Source organism: Elephas maximus, chromosome X, assembly GCF_024166365.1.
Source record: "Elephas maximus indicus isolate mEleMax1 chromosome X, mEleMax1 primary haplotype, whole genome shotgun sequence".
NCBI lineage: Eukaryota > Metazoa > Chordata > Mammalia > Proboscidea > Elephantidae > Elephas > Elephas maximus.
The window spans coordinates 129,888,031-129,904,846 of NC_064846.1; the positions used below are offsets into that span (position 1 = coordinate 129,888,031).

Here is a 16,816-nt window from a genome sequence, read left to right on the forward strand (position 1 = left end):
CCCGGGGACACCAGCTAGTAAATAGTAGAACAAAAATATCCTGCTCTAAAAGCCGTTGCTTTTAAACATTAAGCTTTCCTGCCTTTTATAGGGCTGGCAGGATGCTGAGATGTGTTTGTTTTAGAGATCATCTTAAACTCTCCAACTAAAACAAAGAAAACTTTGAAATGTGAAACTTATACATCTTTCACATGCATCTTTTTATGTTTCTAAGGAGTAAAAATAGACTTAAGACGTGCCGGGGTATGAGATGACTGCTGGGGAAACATGACCAACTTTGGAAAATGCTAAAACTGTTCTGTTCTGAAATGGGCAGAGACAGTTTACACAGAACACAAAAACAGCTATGGAGAAGGGAGAGGCTAGGCTTAAGTAATAGCTCAGTGGCAACCTTTTAAAACAGCTCGTTCTTGTTATAATTCTTCACTGAAATCTGAAAAAAAATCTACATTTTTCTCTGTAAAATGTGTTTTTACTCAACTAATGGCCTCATACAAAAGTATTATTTGCATCGAAAAAATTATCTTATTAAAAGTTGGGGACATTGAGAAAAGTATTATAAATGTAATTCAACAATATGTGTCTCATATTCCCTAATGCAGTTCTTCACAGGAAAATGCCAACCTGAGTATGACTTCATATAATGTCCTAAAGACCTATGATTTCATGTAACGTTCTAATGATCTGGGCCTTGATAAACACACAGAGGGGAAGGAGAAGTAAAGAGTTCAGGGAGACAGGAGAGCTGACAAGCTTTTTAGGAATATAAGTCATAGAATATTTTAAAAGAAGACCACAAAGACCTGCTCTCACATTTTTTTTCCTACTGACAGAGGTACCAAATAGATAAAGGGATCTCATTAATTCCTTTCACCCTTATTTTCTGGCTTCTCTGCTCTCATTCCACAGAAAACCTAAAACTGCTGGAAAAAAAATGTATGGATGTGGGGAACTGGCACTATTATGGATTGAATAGTATACCCCCCAAAAGATATGTTGAAAGCCTAACCCCAGGTACCTGTGAAAGTGGCCATGTTTGGAAATAGGGTCTTTGAAGGTGTTATCAGTTAATATGAGGTCATATTAGAGTAGGGTAGGTGCTAACCCAATCTGAGTGGTTTCCTTATAAAAGAGAAGAGACACAGAGGGAGGATGGTCATGTGACCATAGAGTGATCTACAAGTCAAGGAATGCCAAGGATCTCTGGCCCTCACCAGAAGCCAGGAGAGCAGCATAGAACACGTTCTCCCTGAGAGCCCTCAGAAGGAATCAACACAGCTGATACCCTGGTTTTGGACTCCTAGCCTCCAGAACTGCAAGGCGAATTTCTGTTTTTATAAACCACCCAGTTTGTGGCGCTTTGTTACAGCAGCCCTAGGAAACTAAGACAGGCACCTACATGACCTATTCCTTCCTCACAAGCACCCAGAAGATCTTATTTCCTCCATGGCTTACTTCTAGGCTAGACAACTCAGGACTACTTTGTGTGAGTGTGAATTCCTAATGTCCCTAGGCTGAATGAGAACTGCTTGAGACCAGGACTCTCTCAGTCTCTTAAATGCGATTCTACAGTTTCCTCACAAAGGTTTCGGCAAGTTCTCAATCCTAAACCACCTGTCAGCAAGCAGGAGCTCTAGAAATACTCCCACATGCCTGCAGCTCTTAAAAAAGAAAAGCATAAGGAATCTGAATAAAGGTCGAGTTCATTGTGTGCCTATACCCTGAAACCTAACCCTTCCCAAATGGCCCATTCTCTAATCTTTAAATGACAGTGCCTTTGATACTGCAGAAATTGTTGATGTGAAGCAGAACACGATGTCCTTGGAATTGTGCCCAAAATACTAAAGTCCTTTTGAGAAACCACATCTTTAAAAAAAATCTACCAATATTCATAATAGCAGACTATTGACAGGAGATGAGAGTTTATTGCTCCCACATCGTTCTTTCTTGTTGGACCTATAAGATAAGCCCACCACTCCCCTGTAAGTTTGTCATACTGTGGTTGCTTGTGTGTGGCTGTGATGCTGGAAGTTATGCCACTGATATTTCAAATACCAGCAGGGTCACCCAGGGTGGGCAGGTTTCAGCTGGGCTTCTAGACTAAGACAGACTAGGAAGAAGAACCTGGCAATCTACTTCGAAAAAAATTAGCCAGTGAAAACCTTATGAATAGCAGCGGAACACTGTCTGATATAGTGCCAGAAGATGGGCCCCCCGGGTTGGAAGGTACTCAAAATACGACTGGGGTAGAGCTGCCTATTCAAAGTAGAGTCGACCTTGATGACATGGACGGAGTCAAGCTTTCAGAACCTTCATCTGCTGATGTGGCACAACTCAAAATGAGAAGAAAGAGCTGCAAACATCCGTTAATAATCAGAACGTGGAATGTAGGAAGTATGAATCAAGAAAAATTGGAAATTGTCAAAAATGAAATGGAATGCATAAACATCAATATCCTAGACATTAGTGAGCTGAAATGGACTGCTATTGGTCATTTTGAATCAGACAATCATACGGTCTACTATGCCAGGAATGACAACTTGAAGAGGAATGGTGTTGCATTCATCGTCAAAAAGAACATTTCAAGACCTATCCTGAAGTAAACGCTGTCAGTGATAGGACAATATCCATATGCCTACAAGGAAGACCAGTTAATACAATTATTATTCAAATGTATGCACCAACCAAAGATGAAGAAATTGAAGATTTTTACCAACTTCTGCAGTCTGAAATTGATCAAACATGCAATCAAGGTGCATTGATATTACCGGGGATTGGAATGCGAAAGTTTGAAACAAAGAAGAAGAGGAGATTCAAAAGTTGAGTTTCTCCCCATGGTTGTAACCCAGACAATACTGGGCTCTGAGCTGGAAAGCCTCACTTTGGCTCCTAAACTCTCTGAGCCTCAGTTTTCTCATCCGTAAAATGGGAAAATAATGCTCATTATCTCATAATTGGGAAGCTCAAATGAGGTAAAACATGTATAGGTGTACTACGGATGGCAAGCAACATTAACAGCATGGAGTTAGGAAGGGATGCACTTAGGTGCTTAAAGAACAGAGATAAGAGACACTACACACAACATCCCCACAGGGGCTTGGCACCTTTGAGTTCCTGAGTTTCCTACTGAGAGGGGTTGAAAGTGAAAATACAACTTTCACAGAAAACAAAGTAAATGCCTTTCATGAGTTGGTATGGAAAAGGTGTTAAAATAAGCCTAAAAATAAACAAATTTCCCTATCCAAAAGAAATAATTGATTATAAAAAAGGGGTCAGCTGGCAAGCAGCAACACAAACAACAAATACATCCCCTGTTTTCAACATGGCCTACTAGCTAAAATAAAGGTCACCTCTTAGCAACAACAACAAAGCTTACTTAGTATTCCAAAAACGTATTCTGAAAAGCCTCTGATTTCACCCGTTGGCATAGAAACATGGAGTAAATGGCTGTGGGAAGAAAGGAACCAACACTAGGAAAAATTGGTTGCTTAGCTGTTACTATCAGGAAAGCCTATGTTCTTTTAAATAAATCCTTATCATGCCTTTCTCTGAAAACAAACATGTGGCATATATTTCTCCTTTCTATTTTTATTTAGAGAGGATGTGAAAAACGGAGAAAGTGAGAATACATGAATATGTATATTTCTCCTTCAAAAGCAGCTCCTGGGAAATGCTTTGCTCCATCTCTGGCAGTGTCCTCCCTCTCCACACCCCTCACCCTACCTGCATTATTTATTACAATCTGGCGGAACCCATGAATAGCAAAAAAAAAAAAAAGAATCAAGCATTTCCTCCTTCCTCTCCAAGACGCCGCTACAAGATTTAACAAGAAGTCTCTAAAACGCAATGAAACTCACTCATAAAACAAATTTAATGATGGATCATCTTATTTACCGATGCAACATATAAATCAGTCCAACAAGCATTCAAGTCCATTTGCATCCCCTACACCACCCCAAGGAAAAGAATTGATGAAGAGAATGTTTTAAATATATCTAGCTGGTAGCACTTAAAATCCACCTTTTAGGTTAAGGACAAACATGATTAAATTATATTAATTTCACAGACCCAATATAATCTCCCAAATGAAGCCACATCAAATTCACAACATTTGTAAAACTTGTTTGCTGTAAAACCAAAGGCCTATTCTATAAGAACAGCCAGGAATGACTAAACCAGAATTAGAATGATGATTCTATTCACAAGATCTATGAAGCATAATATTATTTATTGCCGTTGTTGACCTGTCTTCTGCCTTTAGATTGTAAGCTCCATGAGAATAGAAACTTTAACCATTTATTTACCACTCTATCTCCTATCTCCAGTATGGAATAATATCTGGTATACAGTAAATGCTCAGGAAATACTTACTTAACAGATGAATGAATTTAGCATAATATTGTAAACTGTCTATGAAAGAAGCAGACAGGCAGTACTCTCTTGGAGAAGGGATGGGATGGGAAACACCACTAAAAGTGTACCCCCAGGGCTTGGCTAAGAGGCTCAGGTTTGTAATTCCATATTGCCATGTCAAAATGTGCATTATAAACACAATCTAGCAAAGGTAAAGAACAGTTCTTTGGTGAATATTAAAAGAAATCCTAAGCCAAAACTCATTGCCATTGAGTCAATTCTGACTCATTGCTACTCTATACGGGGTTTCCAAGGCTGTAAATCTTTACAGAAGCAGACTGCCACATCTTTCTCCCTTGGAAAGGCTGGTGGGTTCGAACTGCTGACCATTATTGGTTAGGAGCTGAGCGCTTAAGCACTATGCCAAGCCTAGAAAAATGAAATTAGATGCACTACTGACTGCTGACAGAAGAAACCATTTGAAAAACTTGAGAACTGGGGCAGTCTGGATCACAAAGAACACAGCATGGTTTAACAAAACAATGGCAACCTGCTGGTGATTTGCACAGTTCATTTCAGTATTATTTACAGAAAAGAACGCACTGTATTAGGTTACGGAAGTCAGGGTTGACACTAGACAATGCAAAGAGTGTCACAAAGGCAATGTGCATTATTAACACAATATACTATCATTTCGGAGTGTATTTTCCTTGAAATGGATAGAATGGCGAGTGTTGAGATATTTTTAAATAAGATGTATATATATATTTCAAATGTTTTACTAACAGTTATTAGTAGTCTTGCCTGGAATATTTGTTTAACTGAATATCTTCCCGCTTTATTCTGGCCTCCCTCCTTTACAGTTTCCTGTTGTAGTTGCTGTTAGCTCTTGTTAAGCTGGCCCCCAACGCACAGGGACCCCATGCACAACAAAACAAAGGCTGTTAGGTTCTTCCCCACCCCCATGATCAGCTGCAGATCAGACAGCTGTGATCCACAGAGTTTTCACTGGCTGATTTTTGGAAATAGATTGCCAGGCCTTTCTTCCTAGTACGTCTTAGTCAGGAAGCTCTGCTGAAACATGTTCAGCATCATAGCAACACACAAGCCTCCACTGACAGACGGGTGGTGGCTGCACATGAGGTGTGTTGACTGGTAATCTAACCCAGGGCTCCCGCATGAAAAGGGAGAATCCTACCACTGAATCACCAATGCCTCTACGGTTTCTTAGCCATCATAAAACATTCACTACACTGAGTATTTCTCATTACAGAAATGACATGATTTATCAGACACACTAGCAAAACTGAGGCACTCATTCAGGTAAACTAACCTCTAACTGACCCACTACTTTTTTGCCTTAACCTTGTTGTCTTACCTTGGGTGAAAATATGTGTTCTTTGGAAGGGTAAAGTGTGTGAGAGGGTGGTTTAATGTGAGAGGGTGGTTTATTCTCCATCTTTTCCTTACAGGAGATCATACTTTAATGAAATATAATGAAAAGGATAATGTTTAGCATCTTAAGCGGTTATTTGTAAGTACTAAAATTTAAAATAAAGCTTAAACATTCATCATCGGGTACTTAAATGGCAGTTGTACAGTTACTACATCCATAACACAATAACCAAGACACAGTGATCACATTATAGCACGTAATTACACTGCTCTTTCAGGCTTGCAGAAAAAAGGACAAAATGAAATGATCTCCAGCACTGCACACAGGGACAGAGGATACCCTAAGAAGAAAGCCCCAAAGGGGACCAGGACAAGCAACAGCTGTAAGAGCCTCCTAGAGTCCGCAGCTGCACCAAAGTCCCCAGCACCGGAATTGGGCACAGCAACAAACAGCACGGAAAAGTGGAAAGGCCTTGACCTGAATTCCAGCTCAGTGGCCTTACTAGCCTAGGCAGGTTACTTGGCCTCTAACCCTTACTTACTGTGAGGTTCTGTCTTGTAGGGTCTCTTATGAGGGTTAAATGAGCTAATGGAGGTGAAGGCCATGGTGTTAGAAAAAAAAAAAAAACCCTGCTGCCATCGAGTCGATTCTGACTCATAGTGACCTACAGGTCAGAGTAGAGCTGCCCGATAAGAGTTTCCAAGGAGCGCCTGGTGGATTCAAACTGCCTACCTTTTGGTTAGCAGCCATAGCACTTAACCACTATGCCACTAGGGTTTCCCTGGAATGTAACAGGAGCTCAGTAAAGGATAGCTATCATCATCATTACTAAAGGAATGGTGCTGACCCTGAGGGATGAACAACTGTGGTCATGATATAAACGTGTTATTTATTGTCCAAAGTGCAGGGGAAGAAAGGGACCAAGCCTGCCACATCCTGTGTTCCATAATTATGATTTATTATTATTACCAGTGTGATATTCGTGGTCAAGCAATGGCAAAGGTTCCAGAGGTTAAGAAAGGAGCCTTGGGCTACCAAGTTCAATGCCATGGGATGCCTTTCTCCAGTAGGTTATGAGCAGTTCAGCCATATTTGTATTTTTGTGAAAGAAAAATAGGCTAGAAGTTGAGTAGGTCTCCTCTCAGGAAAGCTGGAAGCTATGCTTTTTCTTAGGAACAGTACTACTAGGGATGGTGTGGACCTACTCTTAGAGAGAGGGACTCAGCAGTATCACCAAAGCAAGTGATCCTGGATGCTACACTTAACGCTTCCTTTTCCCTACTTAGGTACCTGATGTACCACACAGCATTTCCTTAAGTCTTTTCACAAGTTCATTCTCTACTAATGCTTGAAGCAGAACAAAGTACTGAATGATCACCCAAATGTCTAGAAAGCAGGATTCCCTGAGAAGCTCAGAAAATTCCAGCAGTGTCAGAAAGCCCCAGCTAAAGACACTTAACTCAGAAGGTACTGTCAGGAGGGCGGAGCAGCATGCCATCATCTGTTGATAACTTTCAGGCAATGTCAAAGTTCTCACACAGCACTCTCTCATCTTAACTCCATCTTGCCTTCATCACAAACAAGAAGGGGTTGAATTCATCACAAAAGCTGGCTACTCTGAACATCACCACTTTCAAAATCTCACCTTACCATCAATGTTTAGAGCAGGCATAGCTGGGAGAGACTAGAAGGCACCTAGTGTGAGAACATACCTACAGGCTTCCGGTTTCTCCCTTTCAAAGAAAAAAAAAATTAGTTGCCATTGAGATGATTCTGACTCATGGCAACCCCATATATAGTCAGAGTAGAACTGTGCTTCATAGGGTTTTCAATGGCTGATGTTTCAGAAACAGACTGCCAGGACTTTCTTCCAAGGTACCTCTGGATGGACTCAAACCACCAACCTTTTGGTTAGTAGCCTAATGCTCAAGCATTTGCGCCACCCAGAGGAACATGAAATTCGGAAAAGATTAAGAAAGTGAAAAGTGCTCTTTCAATAACTGTATCTACTCATAATATGAGTCAGGCTTCAGTGCAAAAGAAGCTGAATTATCACACAATATATATGTGGTTAAGCCAAACAAATGTTGGAGGTCCAGCACATTTCTGTTTTGGACCCTCAGTTTCGTTTCCTAGGCTGTATATGGGGATAATTAAGAGTGTGTATTTTTTTACTCAGGGGTTGGAGTCCCTGGGTGGCATAAACGGTTAAGTGCTTAGCTATTAACCCAAAGGTTGGTTGTTTGAACTCCCCCAGAAGCTTCTCAGAAGAAAAGCCTGGTTATCTACTTTCAACAGTTCACAGCCATGGAAAATCCTATTGAGCTCAGCTCTATCCTGAAACACCTGGGGTTGCCATGAGTCAGAACTGACTCCAGGGCAATTGGCTTGGTTTTCTAGTTTTTATTCAGGGGTTAGGCAAATTGTTACTACTTTTATACCCTTGTCAAGTCACTCTACCTCTCAACTTCAATTTTCTCATCTGTAACATGTGGATAATAATGCCTAACAGGGCAGATAGATGTCAGGATTTAATGAGTCCGTAGGGTCGCTAGGAGTCAGAATCAACTTGATGGCAACGTTTTGGGGTTTTTTTTGGTAATCATAAAAAGCCTTTAGTTGTTTATTGCTAGCCTCCAGGTAAAATAAAAATCTCTCAACACCTGACTTTTAGGAAGGAAGGGATTATAAGCATGAGTCTACTCAAATCCCAGGATAATCATACTCATTTGCTTCCCAGTAAATGCACTAGAAAGTGAAATTTACATGACTTGTTTTGTTCCACCTTTCTTTTGGGGTGTTGGTAGGCCCAAACAGGCAGAGAATACATATGTCCCTTTGGCAGTGGGTAAGTGTTCTCCAGCACCAACTATGTTCTAAACAACGACACTACAGTGTGCACAAACTCAGAAGACACACAAATATGACTACTGAGCCTCAGTGCCTGCCAGCCAACATCGCAGCTCCTCCTAGGGGAGCACTCATCCTGCTAGTCCGTCAGTGACACAGCCTCACAGGAGCAGCATGTGTAGCCAATACAATTAAGTAATTGGAGGCAAAAAATCCGGTCTCTCTTCCTACACTCCATGTGACAACACACATAAAACTGCTCAATAAATCTTAGCTGCTACTATTATTACTATTCTTACTTACCAGTCCAGGGACACAACACCATGCCGTGTGGAAAAGAGAAAGTGGAGAGGCAAGTTTGCTTTCCTTTTTTATCGTGGCCCTATTGAAGTCACCATTCCTAAACACTTTGAATACTCCTTTACACTGTCTTCATTCCTCCCTTGACCTCTGAAGCCAGAGTTTCTCTAAAGGCTCCTGGTTTGTTTTTCCACATTTATCTCCCTTCCATACCCTCCCAAGCATACCAAACCACCTGGTATTAGCGTTTTCCAGGATGCTTCATTTCCTCTGATTGGGCATCAGTGGGCACAAGTATCTCTGAAAGGCCTTGCAGACTACCAAGCCACAATGATTGCCTGGGGTGGGGTGAGGGGCAGAAGTGGCCATTAAGAAGCGGTGTGTGGAAATTCTGATATTAGAATGTGTAAATGGCCCCTGCCCTAGAGACACCAGTTGCAGGAACTGGACTGCAATGTCAGCTCGGAAACTTGATTTCTCCAGGCCCATTTCCAGACTCCAGCTGCTCTATGTTTGGCTTCAATAAGAAAGAATAACACTGGCAACAGCTGCTGTTTCTTAGGTTGACAGCAGCAGCTAGAGTTTAAACAATCTCTTGTTTAAACAGTAGGAAACTACATAACTGATCTAGACTTCCCATGAGTCAAGGCCAAGTGCAGAGGAAATTATCAGTGTTCAAAGGAATGCCAAGTAAGAATGAGGAGAATGAATAACCTGCTCAAAGTCTAAAGAAGTGGGCTCAAATACTGTGTTCCTTGGGGCCTTACAGTTGCCTCACAGATGTCTGAGAGGTCGCCTGGGGCTGGGGGCCAGAGTGTATGTGTGTGTGTGCATGCGCGTGCCCGCACACGCCTGTGTGCTAGCATGCGCATACTCCCGTTATGAGGAAGGGGAGGGAAGGCAGCTGAGAGCCTCCCATCCCTATTCCAGTTGGACTTTGGGTGGGGGTGAGGGTGGATGATGCAGAGGTGGGCCAAGCTGAAACTCTCTGCAGTGATTCTAGCAGTCCACAGGGATTTTTTTGAAAACGAAGAGAAAGACAGAACACGCTTTAAAGCAAAGAGCCTATTTTATGATTGTCTTGAGAAAAAAATAAGAACTAAAAACCAAACTAAATATTTTCTTAAAATCCTCCCACTGGTCACTTCAGTAAAAAGCCAGGCTTACCTTGACATATTGAACAAGGCGTTCACTGACGTTCACTTTGTAAGTCTTCAAGCCCAGTTCCTTAGACAGCCGTAAGATCCTGTTCTGGGTTGGTCCCACATATGCTCCGCCAACATCTACGTAATTAACATGCTCGTTCTATCAAAAGAGAAGAAGTGGTCAGAAGACTTTAATTAAAACTTGAAAAAAATCTGTCTTTAAAAAAAAGTTTTTAAAAACTTAAATGTGCTTTATAAAGTATGACTGAAATAGCAGTTCTTTCTCCCCCACTCAAGAACTGGGGCACGACACTATATGGCACTCATCTCTAAGCAGCCCCATTTGTATGGTTATCGGTGAGGCAGATTCAGCAATAAAATGAAAAAACAGAAAAGAAAACCAAAGTACATCCAGTGGTCTAGATCCTTTTCAAAGCATTTAAGTTATTATACATGTTTTTCTTTTGAGTTACTGTTAAAGGAGACACTCAGAGATAATTAGGCCTAATTTGCTCATGTCCAGTAGATGAAATCTTAAATCAACCCACTATGACAGAGTCTTGGTGGCTCAGTGGTTAAGAGCTCAGCTGCTAACCAAGAGGTTGGCAGTTCGAATCCACCAGTCGCTCCTTGGAAACCCTATGGGGCAGTTCTACTCTGTCCTACTGGGTCTCTATGACTTTGAATTGACTGGACGGCAACGGGTCTGCTTTTTTTTTTTTTTAATGATGGGCTCTTTATCCTATTTTAAAACACTTCCAGGGAAAATGCATTATAGGAAAAGAGTACAAAAAGATTCATGTACCTAATAAATTACTTATAAATATACAAACCATCTTTCATAAACTAAAACTCTTACTTTCCCCTTCTTAAATGTAGATCTACACCTTTCAGCTTTTAAATCAACACATTTCCTAATGATTTAATCAATAAATTGAATATTGGTGAGGTACAACTCCTCCATGTTTTCGTAATAATGTCTATAGATCTGTCTCTATTTTGTTGTTTATATTCTCATTCGTGTTGCCTTTTCTCCTAGTTTGTCTGATTATTTTTTATTGCATGCCACTCAGTGCATTAAAAAACAAACAAAAAACAAAGAAATAGTTTAAATTCTAGGGGGATAACATGACACTATCTTTCTCCGAGAGGATTCATGCTTGCTTCTGCCCAGCACCTGGCCACACTAACAATACTACATAACCTTATTCCATTTTTTTAGACCTGAGATGATTTGAAGTTGGGCTGAGGTACACATGTAGCCTTGTCTTCTTCCAGTTCACCCTTACTTCTATGACACAGCCCGACGCAAGGCGTAAGGAGTTTACCACACTTGGAGGGGAGGGTGGCTCTGGACTTGACCTTTTGTCACCCTGGCTTTTAAGACTATCAAAAGCACTGTTCAGCCTCTCAGCAGCTTCTTCAGTGGTCTTCTTCAGTGTCTCCCACCTTTCCACCCCCAGGAGAAAAGGAGGTTTCACATTCTCTGGATTTCCATCTCTCCTGGATATCGGCCCAGTGATTCTTCGCTATCTCATTAGCTCTCTGATATTTTGAAGGCTTAGGTGTAGGTGCGTGTGTGTGTACAGTGCAATTTCTCTATTCTTTTGGAGTTAGTAGGAGGGTTGGTACAACTTACCTAATGTGTTATTTCCAGAAAATCAAGTGTCTAGTATTATCGAAGGAGCCCTGGTGGCACATGGTTAAAGCACTTGGCTGCTAACCAAAAGGTTGGTGGTTCAAACCTACCACTGCTGTGCAGGAGAAAATGTGGCAGTCTGCTTCCCTAAAGATTACAGCCTTGGAAACCCTATAGGGTAGATCTACTCTGTCCTAAAAAAATGTGGCAGTCTGCTTCCCTAAAGATTACAGCCTTGGAAACCCTATAGGGTAGATCTACTCTGTCCTAAAAAAAAAAAAAAAAAAAAAACAACCCAGTGCCGTCGAGTCAATTCTGACTCATAGTGACTCTCTCTGTCCTATAGGGTTGCTATGAGTTGGAATCGACTTGATGGCAGTGGGTCTGGTTTGTAGTATCGTTGAATCTTACCTTCCTGGGATAACGTGGCCTGGTGTCTTTCTATTGCAGGATATTCTTTGTTAACATTAGTTTAGGATTTTTATATCTGTGTTCGTAAGTGAGATTGAGACTGGCCTATGATTTTCCGTTCTTCTACTTGTCTGCTTTTTGCATTAGTATTGCTAATCCCAGTAGTTAGTGATCATACTCTCTTCTATTCTCTAGGAGTCTGTATATAAATAGTATCATCTATTCTCTGAACATTACGTAAAACACACCTGTAGAGTATCTAGGCTTGGTGTATTCCTTGTGGGGAAGATCTTCTACTACAGATTCAATTTATTGTGCGGTTAAAGCACTACTCATATTTTCTATTTCTTCTTAAATCAGTGTTAGTTTTGATAACCTATATTTTTCTTGTAATGTATACATTTCACATATATTTGTTTTCAAAATAATTGGATTAAAGTTATTCATAACATCCTTTTTATTTGCTTATTATTTATTGCATTAGTAGTTATATCTTCATTTCCACCGCTTTTATTGTTTATTTGGCTCCATGATTTTGCTTTGCTTTGAGGATTCATTTGTTCATTCAACAAATATATCTTCAGGTCCTACTAGGTGTCACATACTGTTCAAGGAGTTTTTGTTATATCATTGAACAAAACAAAGCTCCCTGCCCTTGAGGAACTTTTTCTCTTTTCCTTGAGGAGAAAGAATCCCACATTCAGTGGAGAATGACAGAAAGTGAACACTAGATATAATATCATTGAAGTTGATAATTACTATGAAACAAAAAACTAGAACAGGATAAGGGGGACTACAATTGCTGGGAAGAGAGGAACAGGTTGTAATTTTTAATACAGTGAACAGGTAGGAATTCTTGGAAAGGTGACATATTTGCATAAGGACTTGAGGAAGGTGAGGGAATTATCCACACGCATATTTGGGGGAAGAGCATCCTTGGCAGAAGGGAGACCTAGTGCAGAAGTGTGCATGGTGTGTTCAAGAAATAGCAAGAAGGTCAACGTGGCTAGAATAGATTGAGCAAGGAAAAGAGAATTGATGATGAGGTTAGAGAGGTAAGGGGATGAGGGGACAGCTCATGCAAAGCCTCACAGGACATTGTAAGAACATTGGCTTTCTGGGTGAAGAAGGGTGCCTTTGAAGGTTTTGAGAAGAGAAATGTCAAGATCGGACTTAGGTTTGAAAGGTTCACTCTGGCTGCTACGATAAGAATGGATTATAGGGAGCAACTGTGAAAGCAGGGGAGTCAGTTAGGAAGCTAATGGAGTAATCTGGCTTAGAGATGATAGTGACTCCCACCAGGGTAGTAGCAGAAGTGCTGGGAATTGTTGAATTCTAGATGAATTACAAAGGCAGAGCTAACAGAATTTGCTGACAGAGTAAATGTGGGGTCTAAGAATGCTGAAGATGACTGAGTCTTTTTGGAGTTGTGATCCCTGATATGGGGAAGGCTGCTGAAGCAGCAGTCTTGATGGGAAAGATAAGTAGCTCAATTTTGGATGTGTTAAGTTTCATATGTGTGTTAAACATCCAGGAGATCTTCAAATTTCTAACTTTCATGTCAGGTCAACACAATATATTTTATTCTGCATTTTACTTATTTTAATTGGGAGCTAATCACGGTTTCTATTCTGCCGCGATACCAGAAATGCAGTGCTCCTTTGACTTTAATCTTTCCCTCATATTATCCTTACTTTCTCTTTTTCTAACCATTGGTGTTGTCCTCCAAACCTTCTCTAGTGTCCAACATCCTTTTTGAGTTATAAAGAACAAAACTGGAGTCAGTATGTCAATAAATGCCTAGGCTTTAACCAAGACAGCAAGACGACTCTTGGTAGTTTGTAAACACGATGTCTTTAAACACCGATACTATCTTTACAGTGAATAACCCTAAACGATATGGTAAAAAGTGTAAGGGATTTCACTGAATGTTTATTTACAAAGCAGAAACATTCTAAAAGAGGTACCTTGGTTCAGTATGAAGATACTAGAACCATAATACCATATTTTGCTATGTCGCACCTTAGTCTTTCAGGTCTTAATTTAGATCTTATGACTCAGCCTTTGAAGAGACATAAACACTTAACTATATTAGGAAACAAATACAGCATCCCTGGGGTGGCCATGCAGGCATTTCAACTTTATTAATTTGGCCCTGAAGAATTATGGAGAAATCACATTAGGAAAAATAGGGAAGCTAATTTATGAACTAATAGAAGCTTGATCTGAACAGCTGCCAAGTGAAAGTATCAAATTTGACATTTTAATATTTAAAGATCTACAGCAGCTTGAATCAACTCGTCGGCAGTGGGTTTTGAGAGCAGCTTTTATAGCATCTTCTCTCAAAATTATCCTAATTGATTATGCTATTGGGAACAATTAAAACAATATTCAATTCAGTTTCTTATTAAATACCAGTTTTGTTTCTCCTTAAAGCCTTTCCCCTACATCTATTCATCTGAAATCTGATAAATCTAAGTCCTAATCTTTAATATTGCAGAGATTCCTGTCTCACATACTTCAGGAAGAGTATAATATCATGCTCAGTATACAACAATAGTTTCTGACATATAAATGATACAGCCTGGAAAAGCAGCCTGGGTCAATGGCATAGGTGGGGACAAGCATGTTGGAATTTTCATTTCCCTTTACCAAGAATCGTGTTCTTAATTGAAAATCTGCAACATGACAGATGCTCCTATTTAATAACCAGAAGGTTTTGAAGATAAGAAAAGTAGGGCTAAGGGACAACTTAATAACTATCTCCAAAATGAAGAAATATTTTTCAGAAAGTGACAGAAGAATCTTATCTAACAAGGTCATACAGGCAGAATATGCAACCCTTCTTTTGTACTATAACACATTGCCTTAAATTAAAATTTGAAGTTGGAAGGGAGCTTCGAGTACATTTAGATTGTATCTCATTGCCCAGATGAGGAAACGGAGATGTAAAGTGCTAATAGCACTTACCAAAGGTAAGACAGTGTGTTAGGCCAGTATAGAGGCTAGAACCCCAGTGGAATCCCTAAACCAACAGACTCCCAGTGGACCACATTTGAGGAAGTAACCAGACATTCTCCAAATAAAATGAATCTGGATTTACATTAATTTAAAGCAAAGAAGCAAGCATATACAATAGAGCAGCACTTCTCAAACTTTAATGTGCACGTGAATCCCCTGAGGATCTTGTCAGAATGTAGGTTTGGATTTAGCAGGTTGGGGGTGGGACCTGAGATTCTTCATTTCTAACAAGGTCCCAGGTGATTCTGAGATAGTCAGAATCAGCAGACCACACTTTGAGTAGCAAGGCTATAGTGCACTCTTAGAGCTGAGCAACATGAAAATAGGCTCATGTATCTAAAAAGGTAGGAAGCAAATGACAGAAGGGTAGCATGACACAGTGTGACACAAAGAACTGGTACAATATTCTAGTTCAGATGTCTTTGGTTAGCTATTCCAATATCCATTTATATTCCCTTTTCTATCACCATGAGTTGGAATCGACTCTGCGGCAACTAACAACAACAACAACAACGTGTCTGCTTCTATTATGCAGCTGGAAATGTTAAATACTTGCTTTCCCAGGTCCCTAGCAGCTAAGGGACCCAATTCTGGCCCATGAGACTAAAGCAAACATCTGCTGGGGTCTCCTGCCAAAAGAAGCTTTGTTGTAGGTAGGACTGGTGCTGCCCCTTCACTCTCCTTCCCACCTTGAATAAGGATTTGATGCTTAGGGTTGCAGCATCCATCTTGTTACCACAGGCAATGAGCCAACATGCAAAGAATGGCAGAACAGAAGACAGAGCCAGAAACCTTGATGACAAAGCTAACACCTGAATCAGCCTGGACTATCTACCACCAGACTCTTCTTATGTGAACGAATTAAATCTTTATATTGCTTAAGCCATTGATGTTATCATTGCTTAAGCCATTCAGTTATTAGTCTGATAAAAAAATACATCTTCTAATTAGTTAAATGCTTCCTCACCTTTCAGTCACTTCAACAGTCTAGTATTGTCCTTACTGCCAATTCCCCAGCCTTCAACGCTCTATTTGAGTGCTCTAGCAAAGGCCTCATTAATCTTCCAATCACCAAACACAAGGGCTTTTATCCTATGTCAAATGCCTGTCATTTGACTTGTTAATCATCCTTTCCTCTTTCCTCCACTGACTTGCATAGCACTGTTCCAGTCTCACCCTCCTCCTCTGCATCTATTGCTTCTCTGGCCCCTCTGCCTATGTCCAACCTTAAATCAGCATGTTCCCCCAACTCCCATCTTTGGCTCTATTTCCTTCTCATCCTACGTCCTCTTCCTGTGTACTTTAATCAGCTCCCACAGATTCAACCACCTGCAACCAGTCCCTTGAAGAACAGTAAACAAGCATTAGCATGCATTTTTCCAGAATGGTGATACAGACCCAGGTATAAAAACGTAATGATGTGGCAAGAATTAGGCTTCTTTCTCATATCTAGTTAGATTCTACCTGAGCAAAGCATGTTTTAGGCAGTAGGACACTTCTTAGGGAATAAGGGCTGAAGAAAAAGTTGCACAAAAACATGCTATATTTGCTCCTGCTTACTGTAGCCAGCTCACTTCTGTTCTGTGTCTTTGAATAAATAAAAAAGAAACCCACAGCAAGTATGTGCCATGTGTATATGTGTGTGTGTACACACATACGTGTATGTGCTTCCAGCCAAACAGTAATCCCACCCGAAACACT

The 16,816-nt window shown here is 40.4% G+C and overlaps 1 protein-coding gene across 1 annotated transcript in view; it reads right to left on the minus strand.

The window, feature by feature from the left end:
• MAOA (monoamine oxidase A) overlaps positions 1-16,816 on the minus strand; it is a 61,842-nt gene that overhangs the window by 25,608 nt on the left and 19,418 nt on the right. Inside the window, exon 3 of the mRNA XM_049871276.1 lies at positions 10,067-10,204. Within this exon, the coding sequence (XP_049727233.1) occupies positions 10,067-10,204 (138 nt within the window). The remainder of the gene's footprint in view (positions 1-10,066; positions 10,205-16,816) is intronic.